Raw genomic sequence first — 25,858 nt, forward strand, 5'->3', positions numbered from 1 at the left:
GTTAATCAAATAATTCACAAGTGGAAAGTGCAGATTCACAGCTTTTATTAAAGGGTATATTATAGACTTTGATCTCACCATGTAGAAATCACAGAACTTTTTATACATAGTCCCCCCATTTTAGGGCACCATAATATTTGGGACAAATGGCATCACAGGTGTTTCTGACTAGTCTTCTGTGGAAGCAAATCCTTGCAGCAATGCCCCAACATCTATAATAAATCTTTCCCAGAAGAGTGGAGGTTGTTATAGCAGCAAAGGGTGGACCAACTGAACCGAATATGAATTTTGAAACTGTTATGTGCTTAAAGGAGTACCATGGTGATTTTCACACTTTCTCGGTTTTATGTGCTATTTGCACAAGAGGCATTGAAGAAACACAGTAAGCAAAGTATTAAATATGTCCGTTCTGTATTTTTGGAGAAATATGCGTTTTAAATTCATCGTCCTATTTTCAACCGGTTGAGAAAGTTGTCATTTTTCTACGTCACGAATACAGTAACCACTCCCATTTCCACGCCCCGTAAAGAAATCTGACAGGACACACCGTCCTGCTGTTCAGACAATGCAAATATTTGACTAACGTTAGGTTCACTTAAATTAGAGTGCCTTTAGATTATTTCTGGTTATATTCATTTAGCTAGCTAGCTAACGTTAGCTAGCTAGGAGGTTTGCTTTCATAAGGCAATGTTATCGATAACGTTAGCTTGCTAGTTTGCTTTTATGAGGACGTTATAGTTGTGCTTTTATCTTAACTTGGCTAGCTAGATAGCAAAAATTATAATTGGATATAAGTCAACGTCCTTACCTTAGCTATCTATCGATACTTGATATACTACTAAGCTAGCTAGCTTGTGAAAATTCAGTCTCCCAAAGAGAGCGTATCATGGGGGAAGCTTTAGTAACGGGGCACGGTCTGTCAATCATAGCTAACTGACAGTTCTCATTACCACGCCCAGACGGTTCGGGTGAATTTTTATAGTGGGAAATTTAGGCTTAGAAAAATACGTTTTAAAGTACATTGAAATGACTGAAGAATAAAAAAATTATGCACATTTGTTTTGTTGTTGCCTGAAGACAACTGGGAAGTGTCACGTTCAACCACCATGGTACTCCTTTAAATGAGGTAAGTTGCTAACAAGTAGCAATATTGAAACAGTAACAAGTGGTCGCATTCCATGAATGTTACATCACCACCACTCAAGTTTCATACCAGTCTGCCTGCATGAGATTTTGCTCAGATATAACCTGCATGCCTACTTTCTTTGGCAATAAACTAAAAAACAAATTACCTTCCTAATTGGTTGCTGGTTTAAACATTTTATGACATTCTCTTTTGAACCAACATTTTTTTTGTTCTGGAAATATTGCAGATATTTTTATGCAGTTTTTTCCATTGATATCTCATTTTGTAGCTCATAATTTCACAGCAAATGAAAAACAAAAAATATCAAAAATTTCAAAGATCCACTTTACCACTTTCATGTTACAACAGAGAAATGTAAGTTTTTAATGCACTAGCACAGCATCTGGTAATATACCGGAATTGGAATTACTGAGAGACTAAACAATTTCAAATAACCTTCTGTCCTGCTTATATTGAAACTGGATAACCACTAAACACTCAATTATTCACAAAGGCCTTGTGATATTAGTGTCACAAAAACTGAAAAATAAAAAAATACATAAGGAGGGAATGTTATGTTTTTACAATGAATGAGTGATATTTCATAAAAAGATTATATTTAACCCATTCAGACTAATAAAAATGGTTTCAAAACATTTTTATAAATATATATTATATACTTAGTATATATTAAAATATATATATTAAAATTTTCGATTTTGAATCCAACAATTTGACCTACTTGGTGTAAACAGGTGTCACAAAGTATTCGGATAAAGAAGACCTTTGCCATGCAGCTCCTGTGTCCCTTAGCCTACGTAGCTACATATGGACGGATGGAGAGACAGTGGCAATCCTCACTGAGAAATGATTATACAAAGTTTTAAAGTAATAAGAGTATTATGTAGGTAAATGTCTAAAGGGTTGCCCTCGAGGTGGCCACCGGAAGTAGAACTTGTTTGCTAGTTTTTCGTTTGAACAACAGATGGGTGAAAGTGAAGTGTTGGGTTGACCTTAAGGCCTCATTTCTCGTTTTTGTATCTATTTGGCGGCCCTGGAGTGTTCACCGTTTATGTTATGTTCTGTAATTCAACCCGATGCTTGCATTCAGTTAGACTAATTTAACGTTTAGGTTACGCATCACAGATAGCTGTCTATCTTTGTCGGATGTTGTGGGCCATAAATGAGTTGACTAGCCGTCAGCAGGCTAACTAGCTAGCTAACGTTACCTTTCAAGTTAGAGTTAGCTCGCTTACTGTGTGTAGCGTAGCTGTCTTGTTATCCAGCTAGCGTGGTGGCTTTCAGATACGAACGGGGATATGTTTTGACATATTTGTCGTAAGTAACTTAGCGCTAGCTAGAGTTGTTTAATTACATTTGTTGATTATTTCCTTGAATATGAAAAATAGGGCATTTGTAAATACTAACAACCAAGATACCTAACTACCAAGCACAACGTTGTGAGCTAAGTCAGTTAGCTAGCCCTATATTATTTTGTAAACCAATGCTAACGTTTGAAGGTTTAGACTACTAGCTAGCTAACGTTTGCTAGTTTATGGCTAGACCTAACGAAATAGGCAGCCTGCAAGCGAGCCTTTCTCAAATTGGCTGTTTGAGTATTGGAGTGCTACGTTAGCTACCTATTATTAGATATATATCTATATATTAGTAGTCGTTGAAGTCTGTTTTGCTATTTACAACTTCGCTATCCACCAACCAGGTATTAGCCTTGAGCTAGTCCGCGGTGTTCTGTTGATTATTAGGCCTAATACAGCACGTTTGATAGTGGGATTTTAACGTGGTCTGAACGTATAAAACCTACAAAATCCGTAAAGCTACGGGACAGCCATGGGCGATAGTAGAGGTAAGACATTGATTTTAAATTATAGTGTGAGTGAGAATGGGTTATTTTTGGTGCTGCATAGAATCTGTTGATATATCATGAATTGGCTAACGTTAAAATTAGCTAGCTAATCCACTATGGGTTTTGATCTGCTATCGTAGAAGCAAGCTATTTTACTAACGTTAGTTTATCTAGAGCCACTGTTCAGTTCCTGCAAACAACTTGCCTGCTATGGATTTCTAATAATATTGTTTGGAAGTTCACACATAAGCTACCCATGTAACCAACAAATTTAACTTAAATGATCTAGCTAATGTTAACCGCAAGGTATCCGTGATTTTGTAAGGTAAAATGTGCTTGGTTCATTTGCCAGTTTGCAACCGAACAGCCTACTGTGGTATTCGAACTAGCTGCATGGCAAATGGCTGGCTAACTAGCCTTTGCTAACTAAACTATTTAGTCCGTTAACACCAGTCTGTAAACTTAATATATTAATAGCAGTGTTCATTCTGTGGCAGTGTCCATTTTAATTAGCAGCATTTGCTGCTCTACGCCTACGGTCGTGTGGCTTAAAGTAACCATCCATTCCATGTCAGAACATTCTGTCCTAGTACACCGTCGCTGTGGTAAGCAGATGGTCTATAACGTTTGTTACTTTATTAATAGCAGCTGGCTAATATTGAGAACTTTTGTTTAATGACATTTTGTAGACGACTAAGGAGTGGTTTTTGGCGACTGATCTGTTTAAGGGGTATAAGTATTAACTTGCACTGCTTACTCTAGCTTAAAATTTTCTGTGTTCTAGAATTATTGTGCCAATTGGGATATTTAATTTATTAAAAAGAACGTATTAATTGCCTTTATGCTTTCATATACAGAGAGGCATTAAACAGGTCTTTTTCTGGTATTTTCAATTGAAGTGCTTTCCCAAATATTTGGTATCAATAATGGAAAAAACCGATGCCTTTTCTGGGCACTTAATAAGGCTTTTGAAATCGCTAGTGAAAACTATTGTGATAGTACAATATTTATAGGAATATGTATTCGTAGGCTTGAAAATATGTTTACGATTGTGACCGTTTTGCTTAAACACCTGTGACCGACCGTGGGTACAAAAACCTTGGTGCAATTAATGTCAATGTCCAGGGTCACAAGACACTTTTTTTGTTTGTGCTTATCGATGATATCATGTCTGCAGACAGTACATGCAGACGGGTTCACATTGGCAAGTGCAGACAGAACTATTGGTAACATTGGATCGCAGTTTTAGAGGTAATGCTGTGACGTTGAATGGCTAGATGGATACACACCTCAATTGAAAGTAAGGATGTGATGGGCTTGGAAACGAGAAGGGACATCCCAAAATTGGGGAGAAATTCATTTTGCTTAAGTTTTTTCTCTTTGAAAATGGTAGCATTGGCTAACTTTTTTGTGTACTTAATCAACAGTATGATAACTCGCTATTCAGTGGACTGTTAGCCATGCTAGGTTAACCTACTGATCAGCTAAACTACTGCAGTCTCCACAATGATGGCTAGCTATCTAATTACTGGTTCTGGATCTGTTGATGTAGCTGGTTTGCTTGCTAGCTGATTCTTGCTTCTAGGAAGATTGGTCATGTGACGCTCATTTGTGTACTATGGAATTTTCATGTCTTTAAAACTATTGTATTTTAAATTAAGAATGCTGGTGTTATTAAATAAAAACACTGAATGCAATAACTGGGTAGTAGCACTGTCAGAATATGTCTATGATCATGCTAGATGTTAATTGGTGGAACTTATGGGCTATAACAGCTCAACATTTTGTAAGGAGTTTGCTGAAACGAAGTATTTTAAAATAAGATCCAGATTATTTTGTAGCCAAGATAAGGATTTGAAAGTTGGTTAAAGGAGAGTGGTCAGTCTCCCTTGCATTATTCAGATGGGGAGATAGCAGAGAGGCTTGCAGGAAAACGGGTCAGAGATCAGAAGGTGGCACAATGGGAGATCCAACCCTGTCCTATGGGCTGAGCCACACATTTCTCCATGATCAGTGAATATCGGCCGCTGTATATTTGTCCAGTAATTGTGCATCCGCTGTAAGGTCCTGTGATTGTAGTCTGAACTGTCCCTGGCTCTCTCTGCCCCTCCAGATTCACGCAGCCCAGACAGCTCCTCGGTTTCCTCCCCTCCCTCAGGCCAGTGTTCTCCTCAGGCAGCATCCATGACCTCCCTGCCTCCCATCACTTCTGCAGTCAGCAGCCCCATCAGCAGCCTGGGCTCTCCCTTCTCCGTCATCAGCTCCTCCCTGGGATCACCTGGGGCCCCTGGGACTCCCTCTGTGGGCTACAGCAACATCAGCAACCCCCAGGTCAGATGCAGATGTTTGGGGATTCCCCGAGCGCTCACAAACTTTACTCTACAGACAAACTCGTCATCTGTGTGGATCGGCTTCCATCTGATATTAGGGATGCTAATGATTAATTGATGATGGATTATTCTTCATTTCGTATTCAGGTCGATTGAGCTTAGCGATTAAAAAGTAATTTTATTTTGGGTCTCCTAATGTTGCACCCTCTTTCAGTGAAAACTTAATGATTTAAATTGTCCACCAGATGGAGCTGAGGTAGGCTTGGACATCTACATCCTGGTCCTGGGCCCTGTTTCACGAAGGAGGATTACTTAGTTAGCTGCATAACTGCACCGAGTAAAACTCAGAATCCTCCCAGATCTGGAACATGGACTGAAGTAAAAAGAGCTGTTATTCAGCTAACTCGGTAATCCTGCTTTGTGAAATGCCTCCCTGGTGCCAATTTCCAGTGCATAGGCGAGTTGTTTACTGCTATGTTCCTTTTGCATTGACTGGTTGGTGAGTTGAAATTTATTGTTACACACGAAGACCATATCCTTGGGCTACATCTATTCTGTTTTAATAAACAATTTAAGCGTATCAGACTGAAGGAAGCAACATTTTGTCTAAATTTAACATCTAAACAAACCTTGTTCTGTGCTTTCACATTGTGCCAGACACTTTTATCTAATGCGTTTTGAAAATTGGTGAAAAGAAACTCATTCACCAAGCCTGGAGTCAGGAAAAGTGTTGCCTCTTGCTTCACTTACATTGTTACTGGTGAGTTGTATAGTCAAGGGAATTTACCTTCACGACTACCGGTTATTCATTCACTAGCAATAAAGATCTTCGATCAAAGAAATTGTATAAAATGTGCATCCTATCAGATGTGGTACGGATAAATGCAGCAGTATCACAGAACATTTAGGTGTCTTATGAATAGGAGCTCTTTGGCACTGGGAGGGCAGCGGGTGTTGTTTTGAAAACACAACGACTAGAGACATTTTATCTTTAATTTATCCCATAAAAAAAGCCCAAAAATACACTCAAACTAAAACAAGTCCAAAAAAACTGCAACCAACTCTTTAAATTTAACAGAGACTTAAAAAAGCCAAAAATAAAAATAAGTGGCTTATAGCAATCAGACTTAGCAACATTGGAAGGGGAAAAAATGTACACGAAGACAGATATAGTTACAGAAATAAACAAATAATGTACTCACAATCTTCTGAACAAAACACAGGGAGGCGGCCGCTTAATGCAAAATTTGACGGCCCTTCAATGGCAGTTTTTCTCCTGATGAACGATATTTATGATGGTGTTTGCTTTATTGGTTCCCTGAGACACTAAAACACTTTGATTGATGTGACTTGGACCAATAATTATTGAGAAAAGGTGAGCGCAATGCCACTACGTTTGGAATGCCATGTTAAGAACACCGCAAACTTCGTACTCAGAAATCAGAATACCACAAGTCTACATTAAATACAAAAAAATCTTTTTGGATGAGGGTGAATCTATTTCGGCGGGCCGTTCAAATGAAGTCATTTTATGGGAAACGCTGCTGATGTTAACTGCACCAGCCTAATATAAGAAATATCCTAACCTGGATATTGCTGTCGGAAAGGCGCCCTGTACGATTGGGAGGTGTCTTTACTTCATGTATTGTGATTCTTTCTAGTTATCTCTGAATTTACCAGCTCAAATATGAAATGAGCCTTTTCACAGTTCCCCCCACTCAGGCCTCTTCTGTTGTTGCTCATTGTGCACATCTCCTTTCTCCCTTTGTCTCGTTCTCTCATCTTTCTGCCCGTTCCCCCTTTTCTTTGGCCCCTTCTCTCAGGTGAACTCCACGGTGTCCGTCTCGGGGCCGCAATCGGTGAGCAGCTCGGACGACGTGAAGCCCCCACTCGGACTCAAGTCTCAGCCCGCCCACAGCCCTGGAGCCGTGATGTCACAGAAACGGCTCTGCGGCATCTGTGGGGACCGCTCCTCTGGTGAGCTGAGTGCAGGGGAAAGGGCGGATGGTGGAGGGGAAAGAGGGGATGGTGGAAAGGAAAGAGGGGATGGTGGAGGGGAAAGGGCGGATGGTGGAGGGGAAAGAGGGGATGGTGGAAAGGAGGGGATGGTGGAAAGGAAAGGGGATGGTGGAAAGGAAAGGGGATGGTGGAGAGGAAAGAGGGGATGGTGGAGGGGAAGGAGGGATGGTGGAGGGAAAGAGGGGATGGTGAAGGGGAAGGAGGGGACGGTGGAGAGGAAAGGGGATGGTGGAGGGGAAGGAGGGGACGGTGGAGAGGAAAGGGGATGGTGGAGGGGAAGGAGGGGATGATGGAGAGGAAAGGGATGGTGGAGGGGAAAGGGATGGTGGAGGGGAAAGAGGGGATGGTGGAGGAGAAGGAGGGGATGGTGGAGGGGAAAGAGGGGATGGTGGAGGGGAAAGAGGGAATGGTGTAGGGGGAGGAGGGAATGGTGGAGGAAAGGGGATGATGGAGGGAAAGGAAGGGATGGTGGATGGGAAAGAGGGGGTGGTGGAGGGAAAGAGGGGATGGTGAAGGGGAAGGAGGGGACGGTGGAGAGGAAAGGGGATGGTGGAGGGAAGGAGGGGATGATGGAGAGGAAAGGGGATGGTGGAGGGAAAGGGGATGGTGGAGGGGAAAGAGGGGATGGTGGAGGGGAAAGAGGGGATGGTGGAGGGGAAGGAGGGGATGGTGGAAAGGAAAGGGGATGGTGGAAAGGAAAGGGGATGGTGGAGAGGAAAGAGGGGATGGTGGAGGGAAGGAGGGGATGGTGGAGGGGAAAGAGGGGATGGTGAAGGGGAAGGAGGGGACGGTGGAGAGGAAAGGGGATGGTGGAGGGAAGGAGGGGACGGTGGAGAGGAAAGGGGATGGTGGAGGGGAAGGAGGGGATGATGGAGAGGAAAGAGGGGATGGTGGAGGAGAAGGAGGGGATGGTGGAGGGGAAAGAGGGGATGGTGGAGGGGAAAGAGGGAATGGTGTAGGGGAGGAGGGAATGGTGGAGGAAAGAGGGATGATGGAGGGAAAGGAAGGGATGGTGGATGGGAAAGAGGGGTGGTGGAGGGGAAAGAGGGGATGGTGAAGGGAAGGAGGGGACGGTGGAGAGGAAAGGGGATGGTGGAGGGGAAGGAGGGGATGATGGAGAGGAAAGGGATGGTGGAGGGGAAAGGGGATGGTGGAGGGGAAAGAGGGGATGGTGGAGGGGAAAGAGGGGATGGTGGAGGGGATGGTGGGGAGGAAAGAGGGGATGGTGGAGGGGAAAGAGGGGATGGTGGAGGGGAAAGAGGGAATGGTGGAGGGGGAGGAGGGAATGGTGGAGGGGAGGAGGGAATGGTGGAGGAAAGAGGGGATGATGGAGGGAAAGGAAGGGATGGTGGATGGGAAAGAGGGGGTGGGGATGGTGAAGGGGAAGGAGGGGACGGTGGAGAGGAAAGGGGATGTGGAGGGAAGGAGGGGATGATGGAGAGAAAAGGGGATGGTGGAGGGGAAAGAGGGATGGTGGAGGGGAAAGAGGGGATGGTGGAGGGGAAAGAGGGGATGGTGGAGGGAAGGAGGTGATGGTGGGGAGGAAAGAGGGGATGGTGGAGAGGAAAGGGGATGGTGGAGGGGAAAGGGAATGGTGGAGGGGAGGAGGGAATGGTGGAGGAAAGGGGATGATGGAGGGAAAGGAAGGGATGGTGGATGGGAAAGAGGGGTGGTGGAGGGGAAAGAGGGGATGGTGAAGGGGAAGGAGGGGACGGTGGAGAGGAAAGGGGATGGTGGAGGGAAGGAGGGATGATGGAGAGGAAAGGGATGGTGGAGGGGAAAGGGGATGGTGGAGGGGAAAGAGGGGATGGTGGAGGGGAAAGAGGGATGGTGGAGGGGAAGGAGGGATGGTGGGGAGGAAAGAGGGGATGGTGGAGAGGAAAGGGGATGGTGGAGGGAAAGAGGGAATGGTGGAGGGGGAGGAGGGAATGGTGGAGGAGAGGAGGGAATGGTGGAGGGAAGGAGGGAATGGTGGAGGGGAAGGAGGGGACGATGGAGAGGAAAGGGATGGTGGAGGGAAGGAGGGGATGGTGGAGGGGAAGGAGGGGATGGTGGAGGGAAAGGGGGGATGGTGGAGGGGAAGGAGGGATGGTGGGGAGAAAAGAGGGATGGTGGAGAGGAAAGAGGATGGTGGAGAGGAAAGAGGGGATGGTGGAGGGGAAAGAGGGGATGGTGGAGGGAAAGAGGGAATGGTGGAGGGGAGGAGGGAATGGTGGAAGGGGAGGAGGGAATGGTGGAGGGGATGGTGGAGGGGGAGGAGGGGATGGTGGAGGGGAGGAGGGAATGGTGGAGGGGATGGAGGGAATGGTGGAGGGGATGGAGGGAATGGTGGAGGGGAAAGAGGGAATGGTGGAGGGGAAGGAGGGGGTAGTTCAGGGGGATTTTCGTTGTGTAACAAAATATTTACACTTGACAGTACTGATGTGACATTGATACTATGGTGCATCCCTAATGTTACCTAAATGCCAACAGGTGTCGATGACCAACCAATATAAGCTTAATTTAAAATATCCTAATAATAATAATTTGAGAGTGCAGAATGTTGTTGCATGTGAGCTAATCTAATCTGGCTGCAGAGTTTGGTATATAAGCGACAGGAACTGCAATTCCATTGGTGTTTATAGAATGATTTGTGGTAAACTAAGAACTGGTTAACTGCCATTCCGATTGAAGGAAACAGTCTGCCTTTGAGTTGCTATTTACTAAACTATTTTCATCCAAATTTTGTCCTGCAGTTTATATACTGTTGCCAGCTGATTTTTACAGTCAGTGATCATGCATTCATTGTCACATACAGTAATCCACAACGCTACCAAACACACGAGGTCTGTGTTTCTTAAAAATGAACAGCCTGTGAAACGATGTATTTTTGGTGGTGTTCTGTCAACAGGACACAGGTGTTAACCAGCTCTAACACAGTATTCCTCCCGCCCCCACCTCTCCTCTCTGTTTTTTCCCCTTGCGTGTCTGTTCTGTGTCCCTCCCTCCCTCCCTCCCCACACGTCCTGTCCACCATTGCTGGCTTCAGGGAAGCACTATGGGGTGTACAGCTGTGAGGGCTGCAAGGGCTTCTTTAAGCGCACAGTGAGGAAAGACCTGAGCTACACCTGCAGAGACAACAAGGACTGCCTGGTGGACAAGCGCCAGAGAAACCGCTGCCAGTACTGCCGCTACCAGAAGTGCCTGGCCATGGGCATGAAGAGAGAAGGTGATTAACTGGGGCTTGGGCAGTGTACTTCACACCTGCTGCTGACAGGGGGCGACAGTGAGACAGTTCTGATGGGTACTGCCTGTTGGTATGCTTCAGTAAATCATAGGAAAAAATTTCTGAACATTTTTTTTCTTTTTTTCCCCCTTAAAAACGGACAAGAGATGGTAGAGAAAATTTGTGGCGCTACACATATATATATATATATATATATATATATATATATATATATATATATATATATATATATATATATATAGCCAGGGAGATAGAGGTAGGAATAGCTGGTTGGAAAATGAGATTTGATTATAAGGACATTCAAAATTATCCAGTCAAACTTGTCAAAATATAGGCAGCGACCCTTCATGTGCATAGCATCAGAACTGTTGCTGTGTTGCCTTGTTAATAGAATACATTTCATTTTAGGTTTGTTTGTCAAGGAACACTGCCCAAACGCTCCCCTCCATTTTCTAAAATATCTCCTAGGAATATCTGGGAACATAAATCTCGCCATTGGCAAGAAAATTCTGTAGTAGTAGTAATGTTTGCGCCCTGTAGTTTCTAGTATAAGCTGAGCCATATGGTACATTACAGTACTCTCAAAGTCTTCATCCAGTGGATGAAATTACAGCATAGCCATTGACATGTCTCCTTGTACAGATCTCGTTCACTAACCATTTAGAATTTGGAAGTGTAGAAGTTGCTGTTGTCTGATCAGCATCACTGTCACCACCTCTGGCTGTTGGCTGTGCAGGTTAATACTACTTAACGCTTAAAAGAATTCTGGATGTTCAGTCAACTGTAGCTTTATATAGAAAAAAAGTTGATATGACTGCCCCCCTGTGGACAGAATATCATTTGAGGGGGTTTTTTTTATTGATTTACTGAAAATTGAGGCTGTGGTTTGGAAAGCAAAATTGGGCCCCATGTCACACGAACCACACCGATCTCTCTGTCTGTTCAAGGGGATGAACCGAATGAATAAAAAAGGGGAGAAAGCGTGTTTTTGTGTAAAATGTAATCTCTCTCTTCCTGTCTCCCTTTTGTTTCCTCTCACTCCGTTTCTCTTTCCTACAGCTGTCCAGCATGAATGACAGATGTAAGGAGGACAAGGGGCAGGAAGGGGCAGAGATGTGTGCTTTTGCATTTCAGTCATTGCACTTTGTGGACCAAAATTTAGGACTGCATGCATTGTAATTACCGGAGTACAAGTAGGGAAAAAATGTTATTGATAAGAACTCTTCCTTTCAAACCATTGACAGAAATTTGAAATGGTGTATCGAAAGGGCTGCCAAGACTGACTTTCACAGATAAAAATTAATTTTGAAAAGCAACATTACCCGATACGCATGCCAGTTAATAATTTCAACAGACTAAAACCTCCACACTGTAGGTTTGTTGAAACTCCTGTCAAACCTTCTTGATAAGGGAGAAATGTAATGCTATTCCACTTATTATATTTTGGAATATAAATGTTACAAGAACCATGAGGGTAGGGAGTCAAAGAGTAGTGTGTTCTTAAATTTACAACAGCGGAGGAGCATGTTCGTTGGACAGAGAAGTGAAGTGAAGAGTGAGACAGTGAAGTGAAGAGTGAGGGAACAGCATCTGGGCAGCCCCTATTGCACCTGCTGTTGGTTCGGTGGATTGATGTGTTGAAAGGAAGAAAACGCGCAAGTTTGAATTTGGGGGGAAATTAAATGCGCATACCTCTTTTGTTCTCTTCTTGCTCTCCTCCTTGTTCAATGTTTTGAGCCCCCTTTCCTCTCTCCTGTCTCTCCCCTCTGCAGCTGTGCAGGAGGAGAGGCAGAGGAATAAGGAGCGCGAGGGGGAGATGGAGTCCACCAGCGCGGTGAACGAGGAGATGCCGGTGGAGAAGATCCTGGAGGCGGAGATGGCGGTAGAGCAGAAGACGGAGCTGCACTCTGACGGGAGCTCCGGGACCAGCTCTGTGAGTGTGGGCCCCGCAGAGCTGTTGGGAGACTGCGCTCTCCACATCTAACGTACGGGCTTAACGACCCAAAGGGTCCCTCAGATATTTTCACCTGTCTACTGTTTAGCGCATCGACTGAGCAAATGTGTGTTCTGAAGTAAAAGTTCCAGGGAAAGCTATCATATGAGTGAGTTGGTCAATAGCTTCAGCCTTCATTGAGCCATCCTGTTCCTGAAGCAAATCTTTAATTGAACTTCAGCTGGGAAAGACCTCTCCTGGGCCAGGAATAGAAATCCTCTTGTGAATAAAAAAAAGTTTTTGCAACCGCATCTGTGCTATTTGCATGTTGTGATTTCCAGTTGACTGTAATGCCTTCCTCCCCCACTGCCTCCAGCCCAATGATCCGGTCACCAACATCTGCCAGGCTGCAGACAAGCAGCTCTTCACCCTGGTGGAGTGGGCCAAGAGGATCCCGCACTTCTCTGAGCTTCCCCTGGACGACCAGGTCATCCTCCTGCGTGCAGGTACCCTCAGCCCCCTGCTCTCTCCTGCTCCTCCCTTTCTAAAGTCATAAACGCCCAGCAGGGGTGGGGCTTAGTGTGACTGCTTACACAGTATAACCTTGCCTCAAGGTTACTGTTTAAATTCCGTGTCTGGAGCTGCACCCGTGTGCATCGTGGACAAGCTCAGACTCTTCACAGGTCGATTGGGTGGACTTGGGTCGTCGGTCGCCAGTCAAACCAATAGGATGAATTAGGCCTTTGCTGGAAATTCCTCCTGAGCCAGGTGCGGACTACCCCGCCCTCAGGACCAGACTACTGAGCCCTGATTGGAGTGTCTGTCTGTGTGGCCCCTCCCCTCTATCATCAGGCTGGAATGAGCTGCTGATCGCCTCGTTCTCGCACCGCTCCATCACGGTGAAGGACGGCATCCTGCTGGCCACCGGGCTGCACGTCCACCGGAACAGCGCGCACAGCGCGGGCGTGGGGGCCATCTTCGACAGGTATCGCTGCCGCCGCCGCGAGCCGCGCTGCCACGCCGCTCGTCCGCTGCAGCGTGGGCGCTCCTGCCATGCGCTGACTCGGCGTGGATGCTGCTAGCATTCAGCCATAGGCTGCATGTCTCTCACACTCTCATTCACATTGCTTTGACATCTCTGTCAGTGGAACTGCATGTGGCAGATATACTTTCACAAAGGATGCGTTATCAGTCAGCAGACTCTCTTATCCAGAGTATCTTACTACATCATGCATATTGACTCATAAACCCCGGAACTGACACACCCACTGTCACCCATTCTGTACTAACACCAGCAGTCGTCTTCCTGGAAAAGGGGTAGTGTTACATTTATTAATTTAGCAGCTGCTCTTACCCAAAGTAAGTGAATCGTCTGTTGCGGTCTCTTGACTTCAGCTCTATTACATTAAAGGGTTACATACAGAAAAGGTGAAGTAAAAATCAAGCTGCTAATTTAGTTGACGGAACTATTTTACTCACACATAAAATCGAAGCCTGAAGCAGATTGTTCTGTGCCGTTTAGAAACATCCCCAATCTCTACTATAGTGTGGCACTGCCGCAGGCATTTTCGTGCTTACTCATAAACAGGCTAACGCTGTCTCACGTGTCCTACTGAATATATGTTTAAGATGAGAGCTAACCCAATTTAAGTACCTTGTAGTAATGGAAAATTTTAACAAAATTTACGTACCTGCTAAACCAGGATTATGTACCCAAAGCTACTTTTGTCTGAAAGTTTTCATGCCGCCGGTCAGATGGTAGTTGGTCGGTGGCACTTCTAGCCGCTCAGGGTTCCAGGTCACTGTTCACGTAGTCATTACATTGTTATTAACACAGTGATGGGAGATTTTGACTGCAGGGTGGGCACTGGCTCCCTGTGGGGTGAACAATTCTCGGTTTAACCAGTTGCAGGCTTTTATTAACAGGAGAGATTCCGTTCCTTTAACAGGCCTGTCGTGTGTTTGTACATCTTAGTATGATGGGGCTCACTTGCACGTCCGCCACTGTGCTGCATTATGTGGAGCTTCAGGTCACAGGGGAACTCCTTTGTTTTGCTGGCCTTATAGAGCCACTGTCCAGGAGACTGCTCATTATTAGGGCCATCAGTTTGTTCCCCCTTGTTTTTTCTCGCGTGGTACTTCAGTCCTCCGCCAGCTAGAGGTCGTCATAGCCTCTTTATCAAGCCACTTCTCACACAATTATCACTCATCTAAGTCGATAAAGTCATTGCCAGTAATTAAGCGCAGATGATGATCAACGGTGATGATTACAAGTAACGCTTGTGTTAAATTCAGATCAATGACTTACTACCATAGGCATCCTGCACAATTCTTTTTTTTTTAGAAGCAGTCGGAAATGCCCACATTAAAAAAAAAAAAAAAGAAAGCAGTTATGTAACATTTAATGTGCACAGAAACGTTAAACTAAAAATAAATTGTGTTAGTAATAAAATAGTTTGCTGCTGAGGTATATTAGAAAAAATATATGAAACAAGTGGAGAATGTCATGTAGAATGATCAAATGAAAAAACGGATAATATTTATTCACAGTGTTTGGTGTAAGTTTGTTTATAGGAAGGCATGCATATTTTTGCATCGACTGAGTTTACCACCACGGCCAAGTATCATTTTGCCTTTTGAGTAAGGTTTGGAAATATCTCTATAGCTGTATCCCAGTATTCACCCAGCAACGTTGCAGTGCTGTTTTCTTGTGCAAATAATTTGAAATTACCCAGCTCTGATCTGCAGTTTTTGGCAAAGCCCGAAATTGAGCTGTGAGAGCGATGACGCATCGCACATCGATGAGTCTGCACACTTGCTTCGGATCCGAGACCCTTACGGCTTTAAGAAGTTTGTGAGCTGGTTGATAAACGTGGCTCATTTTTGAGCTGTTCAGGGCTGTAATACGCTGTGAGTATCTCTGCAACGGCTCAAAGTATTGAAGCATCGGTGGTGTACTGGTTTGTCTGTCTGGTTTGTCTTTGCGTCTGTTGAGCAAGTGCACAATATTCATTTGTAAGCCGTTCAGTTGCATCATAGGTTTTGTGGATCCTGATGCCATGACTCTTGCCATTAACAGCGATTAGCAAGAGCTGTGTCTCCATACCCTTATCCCTCCTTAACGCCTTGAGCATTGTCAGCGCAGTGTTGTTTGGAGTGGTATCCAACTCCATTTCCACAAATCTGGGATAAAAACAGATGTACTTTGAGTGGTACTCTGCAGCAGAATACCAACTTTCCCACCCAGTCTTGCAGGGTCCAGCAAGGAAAACTATCAGATCGGTTGTGATGGCTTTTCCTTGAAGAATAAATAAAATATGTATAACATAATTGTCTGTATCATGCTTTGTCTGACCACAGACATGGCGTCAGCTGTAAATTGTCACTCAGTTTTTGAATTTTTATTTTATGGAAAGTAGTGGTCTGCAGCATATGCTTCTGTTGAAGCTGTCGAGCTGACAGAATCACCCTCTCCCCAGTAATGACTTGCCTGTTACTAAATGCATGTCATTTGGGATAGTCTGCTTTTTCAAGTGAAACATTTGCGCTTCAGAAAGCATCTGTTAAATCTGGAATGACATCCAGTCTTTTACCTTGCTGACTGAAGATTTGCCCTCTGTGTGGATCTCACACCTTAATCTGTGTAATTTATTGTTAAATTTCTAGTTGTGCAAAATAAATTCAGTCTGTCAGTATGCAGTGTACTAGGTGGATGCTGCTTCACTTGTTCATTCAAGACTTGCTTTTTGTAGCATTTGAACTTCCACTCATGTTCACTTCTCTTCCTCTTACAATCCCCGTATTAGATCAACTAATTGTTTTTCCTAACGTCTCAATTAGAAACTCACTTTGTATGGTGGAAACAAACTGGTGGCCATACTCATAATGTAGGGCGTTACACGTTTTAAGTACTGGCGTTGGAGAGCCAAAGGGTCTGGTGTTTTCACCTCAGTTTAACCTTAAGCAGTTCAGACCCAAGTAACCAGGTGAAATAGGTTATCTGTATCATCAGCTGCTGTAACTGGTGAAGTGCTGAGTAACACTCCCAGTGGCTCTCTAGGGCCAGTATTGACCACTGTTGCAGGGAATGTGTTCTGTGTCATCGCTTAATGGATGCAGTCAGTATTGGACTGTTGCAAATTCGGTACAGCTTTTGATCTTGTGTATTCTGCTTGGTCTGTGTCTTGTGCTGTAATGGCTTGGTCAACCGCCCAGTATTAACCACCCTGCTTTAGGACCTCTGCTGTGTCCCTCATTAGAGTACCACGGTCTGAAGCTGTGCTTGTAGACGTTAGCAATGTTTCTGTGTGTGTCCAAAACTGATCAAAGTGTGTCATTGGCTCGGCCAGCTTCTCTTCTCAGTCTCTTAATCTTCTCTTCTGCGACTGACTGTGCTCCGAAGGTAATGGCCTATTTGGGTTGTGATTCTGCTCGTACAGTATGATTCATTTTATGTATCTGTAAATTAATTTTAAATAAAAACTTCTACTGTTTATGATTGTGGCTTTATAATACTGTTTTTGCCTGTTTTTTGAAATGTCAGTAGGATCTAATTTTGGACATTTGACAGCAGCAGAAGCATTTGGCTTATACTTAATTACAGAAATCAGAATGAATGAGAAGCTTTCCGAGGTATTCCAACAAGGACACTGTTTGGATTGCTTTGTGGTTTTTTAAGAACTTTGGTTTTCACTGAATTAAAAACCCTGTTTACACTTCTCACCTTCAACTTTCAACTTTATTTGTCCCCGGAGGGCATTAACCTCTCATTGAACCTGCTGGATGTGTTCTAATAGTATAGAAAGCTTTGTGAGATCCTAGTCTGTTAGCTGTGTGTTGTTTTCAGATGAAACTCGAAAGTTTTCTGAAGTTTAATTTGATGACCACAGGAGCTGAGCCTTCATCATTAAGAGCCTGTCGCTTGTTACACCTAGAACTGGGCTTCAATGTAAGCGGAGTCCAATCTTTATGCCTGGGGCCAAAACCTGGACTTTGACTGTATAATGACAATGTAATAACAATGCAACTGCAGTATAATAACATTGTAATAACACATTTTGATTGAATACGCAGGGAGAGTGCGCACAGTGCAGAGGTTGGGGCCATATTTGACAGGTAATAACGCCACACAACACAACAATAGCACTTTTTTAACATCATAAAATAAGTGAGATTTTGGATGTAGAATGGAAGTGAACTGTAGATGCGCAGGTAAAGTGTCCTTTGACTATTCATTCCATCACCACTGCTCTTTTAGTTTTAAGTCAGTGGGTATTTCCATTTTAAAGTTTCTTGTGCACAGGAAACACCACCGGTCACTGGGATTCAGCATTGGTTCACCAGAGAAATGGGGCGGAAACTTGCTTGCCAAACACAGAAATTAAATTTGAAGCTTGGTATTTCATTTGTAATATAGAATCAGAAAATTGTTTTATTTTTTTATAAAATATCTTTAAAAATGGCTTTTCAACATGATTTGCTTATTAAAAATGGCGCCATCCATTCTCGTTTACGAGTTTGTTACATACTGCACGTCTCCTTGTGAACTGATCGCTGCTCCCAGTGTGGAGGGGTGTAGCGTGAGGCTAATATATGCTAACACTCTGTCCCTCATGTACCCCTCCTCTCACACATTGCGTCTCTTCTTCATATCCTTTTGTGTCTTTGAACCTCCCCCTCCCCCTCCCTCTCTCTGGGTGCTGTCTCTTCCCTCTCCCTGCAGGGTTCTCACTGAGCTGGTCAGTAAGATGAGGGACATGCAGATGGACAAGACTGAGCTCGGCTGCCTCCGAGCCATCATCCTCTTCAACCCAGGTACCTGCGGCGTGGCCGCAACATAGACCCAGCTCCGAACAATCGAGCCTGAGAGAGCCTGGAGGGCTAGGAGCCTTCAGCTAGGAGCCTTCAGATAAGAGCCCTCAGCTGAACTGGCAAAGCGCTGTCATAACTGCGGTTGGGCCGTGTGGGTAGTATGAAGTGCATATCGCTTACTCACTGTGAGCTTCTCCAATGGATTAAGCTGCACCTGTTTTTTCAGTTTACATCTCAGTGGGGAGGACAGTGGGTATTCGGTAGGTATTCTTTCGGTTCAGTTTCGCGCCATTGCACGAAAAGACCAAAAGTGTTGAGAGAATGATTAACCGTCCTGTATAAATATTTTATTTCATTTGCATTCACTTTGTCGCTGTGCAAAAACTACAACAACAATATGGGTGATTTGAAGCTAGGTGGTGCCTCTTGATTGGTTTCACTGCAAGTGACTCGATCTCATCAGAAATGGGCACAACGTCCGCTTCGAACATGCAATACTGTAGAAAAACTTGGTCAGCCAAATTAAATGTCAGTGTGTTAGTGCCTCCATCATTTTCAACAAACTGCAGCAGGATGACCTCCAGTATCTAAACTTTTGAAAGTCCAATTTAAGTTGTATTTAATCTTGCGATACGAAAATCAAAAGCAAAGATCATATTCCAGGGTATAATAGTCTTGGCTTGTCATTCTTTCAGATTTTGGTAGTGCTAAAATCAGCATATCTGAGGGTGAACTGACTTTGTGCTGTTCTCCAGATGCCAAAGGTCTGTCCAACTCCAGCGAGGTGGAGGTTCTGAGAGAGAAGGTGTACGCGTCATTGGAGACCTACTGTAAACAGAGATACCCGGAGCAGCAGGGCAGGTAATGCCATTACCCAACAGCTGCCTCGCCTTGCCATGCCCTAGATATGCAGAGAGATGGAGGAAACTAATTCAGCTGGGCTGTTGTTAAATGCCTCTCCAGTAGCCTGGTTCTTGTAAATGCTCTAGGTTAGTAGAGTCCACGTCCTACAAATTAAGATCTTTAAGAAGCCTTTCAAACAGTAAACAATTAGCTGACCTGGGCCAGGAAGTTACTACCCTGACTGAATTGGCATTGCTGAAGAAGCACTTAATTTAAAGGGAAGGGTAGGAACTGTGGATGTCATTAACACTTCATGAACCTGAATCATAAAACTTGACTGATTTGGTGTTTTGAGTAACCTGAGGAGATAGTGTGTTTTACCACGTTGTCAGTTATTCTCTGATCAGTTCTTCAAGTATTGTTTTATGGAGGTGTGTGAACAGCTTTGCTAATCCTTCCTCTCTCACTGTTTCAGGTTTGCTAAACTCCTCCTCCGACTGCCAGCTCTGCGTTCCATTGGCCTAAAGTGCCTGGAGCACCTTTTCTTCTTCAAATTGATTGGAGACACCCCCATTGACACTTTCCTGATGGAAATGCTTGAGGCGCCCCATCAGTTAACATAGAGAATGATCCAGCCTGGAGCAGGGTTCTGATTGGCTCTTGGTCCTGGGAATCTGCAGTGACTGCATTTCCTTCTTCCCCTGAGCATTTACTTCCCAGGTCACCCAAGCAGCCGATTGAACTGCCTGTAATGCACATGTGTGCGTTTGAGTGCAGCATCCCAGAGGAATACACCCTCACCATGAAATTCTAATATGCTGGTGCTTTTAAATTCATTTTAAGTCTTAACGATAGGAGTAAGAAAAATTTTGAAAAATGTAAAACTTTGGTTTGCCACTGTGGCTTGTGTCTGACTTAGCATCTAACCAAAGCTCATAATTTGAGTGTATGTGTATGCAGGGGAGGGAGGCAGAAGAAAAATCGAAGCCATGTTAAAGCTTTTTGACATTGACGTTGAAGTTGACATTATAATGCAGTCTGTGGTGCCCACCTGTGCATTTTATCCCTTTCACACTTTCATCAAATCCTGTCTTATACGGTGCTTGCTGCTTCTCTCCAGCATCAGTATGAACTGTTCGTAATGATTAGAATTACATACCGAATACAAAATGTACTTCCCCTTGTTGATCGAGAGCAAACCTGGATGAGGTTGTGCTCTGAAACTCGACTGAACAGCCAGCAGCTACTCTTTCCAGGGGCAAGGGTGGTTCTCTGGATAGAATAGCCAATATGTCCTCTGGGATATTCGTATGTTCTTGAAATTGAAACCTAGGGAACGTATTTGATATGGACTGGCCAAGCAGACTCTAAGCTCTTAAAGAGCTGATGGGGGAAAAGATGTTTGGTACATTCCAAGGCATGTTGGGCTGCCCCTCTGGTAATCTTTTGGAACAGTCCTGAGGCAACAAGTGAAGAATCCAGTTGCAGTCAGGGATATAGGATATACCAGTCTATGCATGTAACACAGTACACACATTAAGCTAAATACACGGAACCAGGAACTAGGGGAATGCGTGCATACAAAGTGTAAACATTTGTAGGTAGAAGGAGAATTAATCAGCAGTTAATTGCAAATACATCAAATGTCAGGTTGCTGTGTTCTTATTGACAGACCTTACCAGTCTTTAAATGTGCAATGAGCATGGTATATTTATCCCTAGGATTCATTTTTTTTTTTTTTTTTGATCATACAATTTAAATTTGCTTTTTACTTGAAGCGCGCACTCTAAACGTGCAATCATTTACATTAAGAAATCAACTAAAGTAATGGGAAGTGTCTCTTCCCCCTTGGATTTACCCTGAACAAAAAATAAGCTAGGCTGACTGACCAGTAGTGAGGCCACACTGAACTGCGTCTGTTGAAGCGATGTAAAGATGCAGGCGAGACAAAGGTTCTTTAATTTTTTTACACTTTGAATACAGAAGGAGGAGTGCAACCTCTAGAAGACGTTGCTTCTCTCTTTATAGTGCAAATACAAATTTTGAAAAGCTAGCGAGTGTTATTCTGCTGGAACCCTCTCAGAGACTGCACAGTATGTATTAAACATAGTGTAGTGGGGTTCAGGTTCGTTCATACTGGCACTTGTTTCGCAAACAGATTCTCAGTTTTTCAAATGGCGGCTGAGTTTTCCTGTGCTTTGGTGCTAGACGGCACAGACTCTGGCAGCGTACTTCACCGAACAGACACGGAATGCTGCACAGTACGCATCCTGCACAGTGTGCATCCTGCACAGTGCGCGTGCACAACACCGCAAATATGCAAGAACAGAGACACTCAATTTTTTTGATTGCCAGTTTATAAATTCAGTTAAGAGCTGTCTGTTGGGAAGAGACACTCCAGTATGTAATTTTTACATAGGGTTTATTAGGTGCTGTGCAGTCGGATTGGGAGTGTTCAGGGAACATACTGTGTATGATGAGGTACGAGTCCTAAAGACGTGTCTAATATATGTGAATATGTATGCAATTTTTCTTATTGTTCAGCTTGTACCACAGAGTCTAGAAGGAAGGGTTCCCTTTGCACGGCATTTCAGGGAGTCCAGGTCTTATCAACTGCGGGCTCCATGGAGCGAGTTTCTGGCCTATGCCTGTTGTTAGCATCAATGTTTCTGTCCTTACACTCAGAGACGTCATTTTTGCCTTTTAGTCTTCCTTAATTTGGTTATGTTTTGCTTGGCTTCCTTGAAGTGATCTTGCACACCAACCACATTGTCCTGTCCGCTTGAATTATTATACAAAGCCCTTAACCATACCCACTCTATAAGATGGGCGGAGATGTATCAAGTGCACATCTAATGGATTTTGTATGCTGAGCATGTATAAGTTGCAAAGCTGGTATAACAAATGGATTGGTTGTATATGTGTGCACATTATGAATGAATATATCATGAATGTGTGGCAGCATATATTGAGTGTGTGTTCTAAGCAGAGAAACGAAGATGAAACCGTGGAACTTGAGTCTGGGCTAAAATGTTCTTTTCTGGATGTCTCACCATGGTGGTGGTTTTTCTTGTGTATGCGCAAAATAATGTCTTTGTAATGATCATATTCCAACTCAAGCTGGGTGCCAGAAAATAAATTTTCTATTTAAAAGTGCTTGATGTAGCGGACGTCCTACGGTCTGTTCACAATTTTGGTGTGTGCTTCTTTATTTTAAAATATTCAGCATATGTAAGTGCGTTCATTTCTGATAATAAAATCACTTGTATGGGGGGGAAATGCTAGCAGAGGTTAAAGTATGGGATTTCATATGGACTTTTTTTTTTGATTCCATGAAAATGTTATACAATGCATGTCCTTGTATTTGATCTTTACCCCTGACTACTACGCTGTTTTGTATTTCGGACTGTTCAGTAACTGCAAGCAAGTGATTCCTGCTGGAAAGTTATTGGATTTTATTTAATTTTTTTCATTTTATCAACACTTTCTTTATTATTGCATTATTGCACTTCATGTAACTGTGTGTATGTATGTTTGCTTGCTTGTTAGTTTGTATTGTTGTGCGTGGGGCAGACTGCGTAATGAAAATACAGTAGGTCTTGGTCATTAGCTCTAAAATGTTCTCTGTCCCAGCAGAGTTCAAGTTTTTTCTTTTATTTTTTTTATTTGGAATTATGCCCAACAGAAGATGCCAGTTGAACCTCTGAAGAGACATCTATTCCTGCAGTTCCTTCGAATTCCCCCAGCTCATATATTCAAGACAGGGCTTATGTGCTGAGCACAAAACTAGACTGATGACCTGTGGCTCTGCAGTCATCATGTAACCACTATTGGCCAATGGCACCTTTAGTAAACGTCTGTGTGCAGAGCTCAGTGCTGTGTGAATCGAGGTGGTGCTTTGTTTAAATGTGCAAAATGTCGCGTGCATTACACTTATTTGATGTTTTGAAAATCTCCAGTATTACCGAAAAGACACCCTTATAATATCTGACTGTTAAAAATGTTTTAATAGTCAGATATACCATGACAATGTATTTATATTTATCTTTCTTCATTCTTATTCCTTTACAGTCACTGTTGCAGATTTTTCCTGCTGCTTTCTCATTCTTATTCAGAATTTAAAAAATGTGTTTTAGGTGGTGTCCCTTCAGAAAAATGGCGACCGTGAATTAATTCTTCATTGCATTCAGTGAATATGCTCTGACTGTCTTAATTTACCCACCTTAACCAATCAGTGCACACTTGGTGGCAGTATTTCATGAATGCCTCCCTCCTTGACTGTCCTTTCAAATGCACGATTTGTCCATTCCTAGTACAGAATATTTTAATTTGCTGTGATCACATTTCTCTATAATCTATTGTCTCCCCAATTTAGTGATGTGATCAAAAGTATGTGTACATTTTAAAATGAGCTATGTACGTCCTTCTGACCCCCATGCCCATTATGAAACTGATTAATGATACATTTGAAGACTTTCGTAAGACTGCAAGTGCAGGGTTTTGCATCTTTCCTCCAAGTGGTTAACAAACTTACTAAAGGGTATTAAAGGTATGTGTTCAAATGGACAAAAAACTCAGGTCAGTATAACGACAGGCAGCTTTCGTATCCGTCTAGTCATAATAGTCGGTCAAAGATAATGTTTGAAAAGTACTTGTGGTTTTAGTACCACCAGGGGGCGCCATGTACCAGCAGTAACACTTTTCACTTCGGAGCTGGTACTGCAAACCTACTCTGATCTTCGTGTTAAATGGAGTGATTTGTGGTCAAATAACCAGATGATCGAAATCAGTAGCTGTTGGAACCACCTTTATATTACATGGAGAAGCAGGTGGTCTGTCTGATATTCAGAATTTTAGTGATTGTTGATTCTTTAACGGAGTGCTCTATAACTGCAAAGAACATGTTACATGCTGGGTAACTGTCTGCCTGGCAACAGTAATATCACTCATTACTGAAGTTTTCATTGGCTGGCAATACAAGAATCCTTATGTGTTTGTTCTTCAAAATTATATGCAGAAATCCCCAACTAGTTTCTTGTCCCTGTGGGTACATTTGATTATCAAAATATTGGTGTGAAGAATATTGGGTGGGCTGTGCTTGCCAGTTAGATTAGCTTTGTCAAGAAATGGTTTGAATTTCATTTCTGCAAAAACTTAGTGTTGTTCATATTGAGGTATTTCCGTGGGACCACAGTGTTGATTCCCTCTTTAAAAATAATGAGCATTGATGTTTGTAAATCAAAGAGTTTTACCTACACCAATTAAACTCCATTCTAAACAGAGAAAATAAAATATTTGGCCTGTAAGTATGGTATATAAATTGGTTATCTGCTGTGATCATTTTACCTGAAAACAGGTGAATCTGTGATGATTGCACTTCTCATTGGTCAATGGTGGTAATGGCAGTTGTTCCTGAGAATAATAATCAGAATTTTCCTTAGTGGTTTCTAATGTTTTGCTGTCCTGTCATCCTAAAAACTGCTTGTTTTTCAAATGTTTGAAAAGGGTACAGCATGTGACATTCTTGCCAGCATTAGTTTCTCTTCCTGCGTTAGTGTTCAGTAATTTCTGGGTGGAGGGGATTCAGGTCCCTAAACCTCCACATTAATGATTTTTGTATGATGGAAGTTAGTAATGTGGACTGCAAGTGATAGATCTGCATTATGTTTTTTTGTTTTGTTTTGTTGTTTTTTTGCTAAGAAGAAATCTATGAAAGTTGTTTTGAAATTTGAATGTAATTGTATCAATCACCTCTGTTGGATCAACAGTGCTGCTACACAATGCAGTTTCTAGTAATCTGGTGTCTGTAGTAACCACTTCAGCATCAAGTAAATATATTTTCTGAATAATGTACTCACTTTCACAAGTGTATTGGGATGTGTCTCAGAAAAACAGAAAACTGCTTCATAAACCATGATCACATTTTCAGCATTGCAGAATTTTCTGGATGTTGTTGTTCCACTTGCGCTGTAATATAGTCTGTAGATAGAGGCACAGACATCAATGTGGCCATGCAACACATTTTGTGTGATAGTGTTGGATAATGAACGAGGAACCATAGTTTATAATGCTGCCATTCAAGCAACCATTATGAGAAAGGGAGAAGTTAGCAGCGTTGGTTCTTTAATGTAGCATTTGTTCTTTAAAGTAATATTCAGAAATTCCCAAAGAGTTGCTTCTCCCTGTGGTTGCCTTTTTATTGTCCACAACAACCTGTTGTTCAAATGATGTATCAGCATCATTGGTTGGGAAGGTGTCGCAGGCTTTGAAGATAACATCATGCGTATACTTCTTAGTTGCTGCTGGAAGTTACTTTCTCCAAAATTAAAAATGTAAAAATGTTTTTTTCAATAGAAAAAAATGGTATGAAAATAATACTGAGATATTTTTAAGTAAGTGAGGTAGTTTTTTCACCTTAGCAGGTTCAACTGCTCTGCTGCATAACGTGTTTCTTCAGAAGGCTTAACTGTCTGACTGAAGAAGTAATTTGCTTACTGTCACTTCCAACTAGAAAACTATAATGTGAGTAAGCTTACAGGATGGCCAATCAATTACCTTAAGTTGTTCACTCCTTGTATTACCTTGCCTTGTGATCTATTATGTTACCAAGCCTGCTGTATGTACTGTGCTTGACTACTGTATCTTCAGAGTGTAAACACGCTTGGCATCCAAACATTCAGAAACGCTTGCAGTCAAAGCTCTTTTC

The 25,858-nt window shown here is 42.9% G+C and overlaps 1 protein-coding gene across 4 annotated transcripts; it reads left to right on the forward strand.

Moving 5' to 3' along the window:
• Positions 1-1,940: 1,940 nt before the first annotated feature.
• Positions 1,941-22,308, forward strand: LOC135262990 (retinoic acid receptor RXR-beta-A-like). Of its 4 annotated transcripts, none has more exons than XM_064350511.1 (11): positions 1,941-2,990; positions 5,104-5,321; positions 7,144-7,297; positions 10,368-10,547; positions 12,338-12,498; positions 12,875-13,004; positions 13,351-13,483; positions 17,572-17,613; positions 18,221-18,312; positions 19,065-19,170; positions 19,628-22,308. In XM_064350511.1, exons 1-11 carry the CDS (start codon positions 2,975-2,977, stop codon positions 19,773-19,775), a joined length of 1,380 nt encoding a protein of 459 aa, XP_064206581.1. In that variant the 5' UTR covers positions 1,941-2,974; the 3' UTR covers positions 19,776-22,308. The 4 variants fall into 4 exon arrangements, with proteins under 4 accessions (XP_064206581.1, XP_064206600.1, XP_064206592.1 ...); XM_064350530.1 differs by having other exon boundaries at positions 1,941-2,464; XM_064350504.1 differs by lacking the exon at positions 1,941-2,990 and adding an exon at positions 3,338-3,595.
• Positions 22,309-25,858: the final 3,550 nt, after the last annotated feature.

The sequence above is a fragment of the Anguilla rostrata genome, chromosome 1 (genome assembly GCF_018555375.3).
Source record: "Anguilla rostrata isolate EN2019 chromosome 1, ASM1855537v3, whole genome shotgun sequence".
NCBI lineage: Eukaryota > Metazoa > Chordata > Actinopteri > Anguilliformes > Anguillidae > Anguilla > Anguilla rostrata.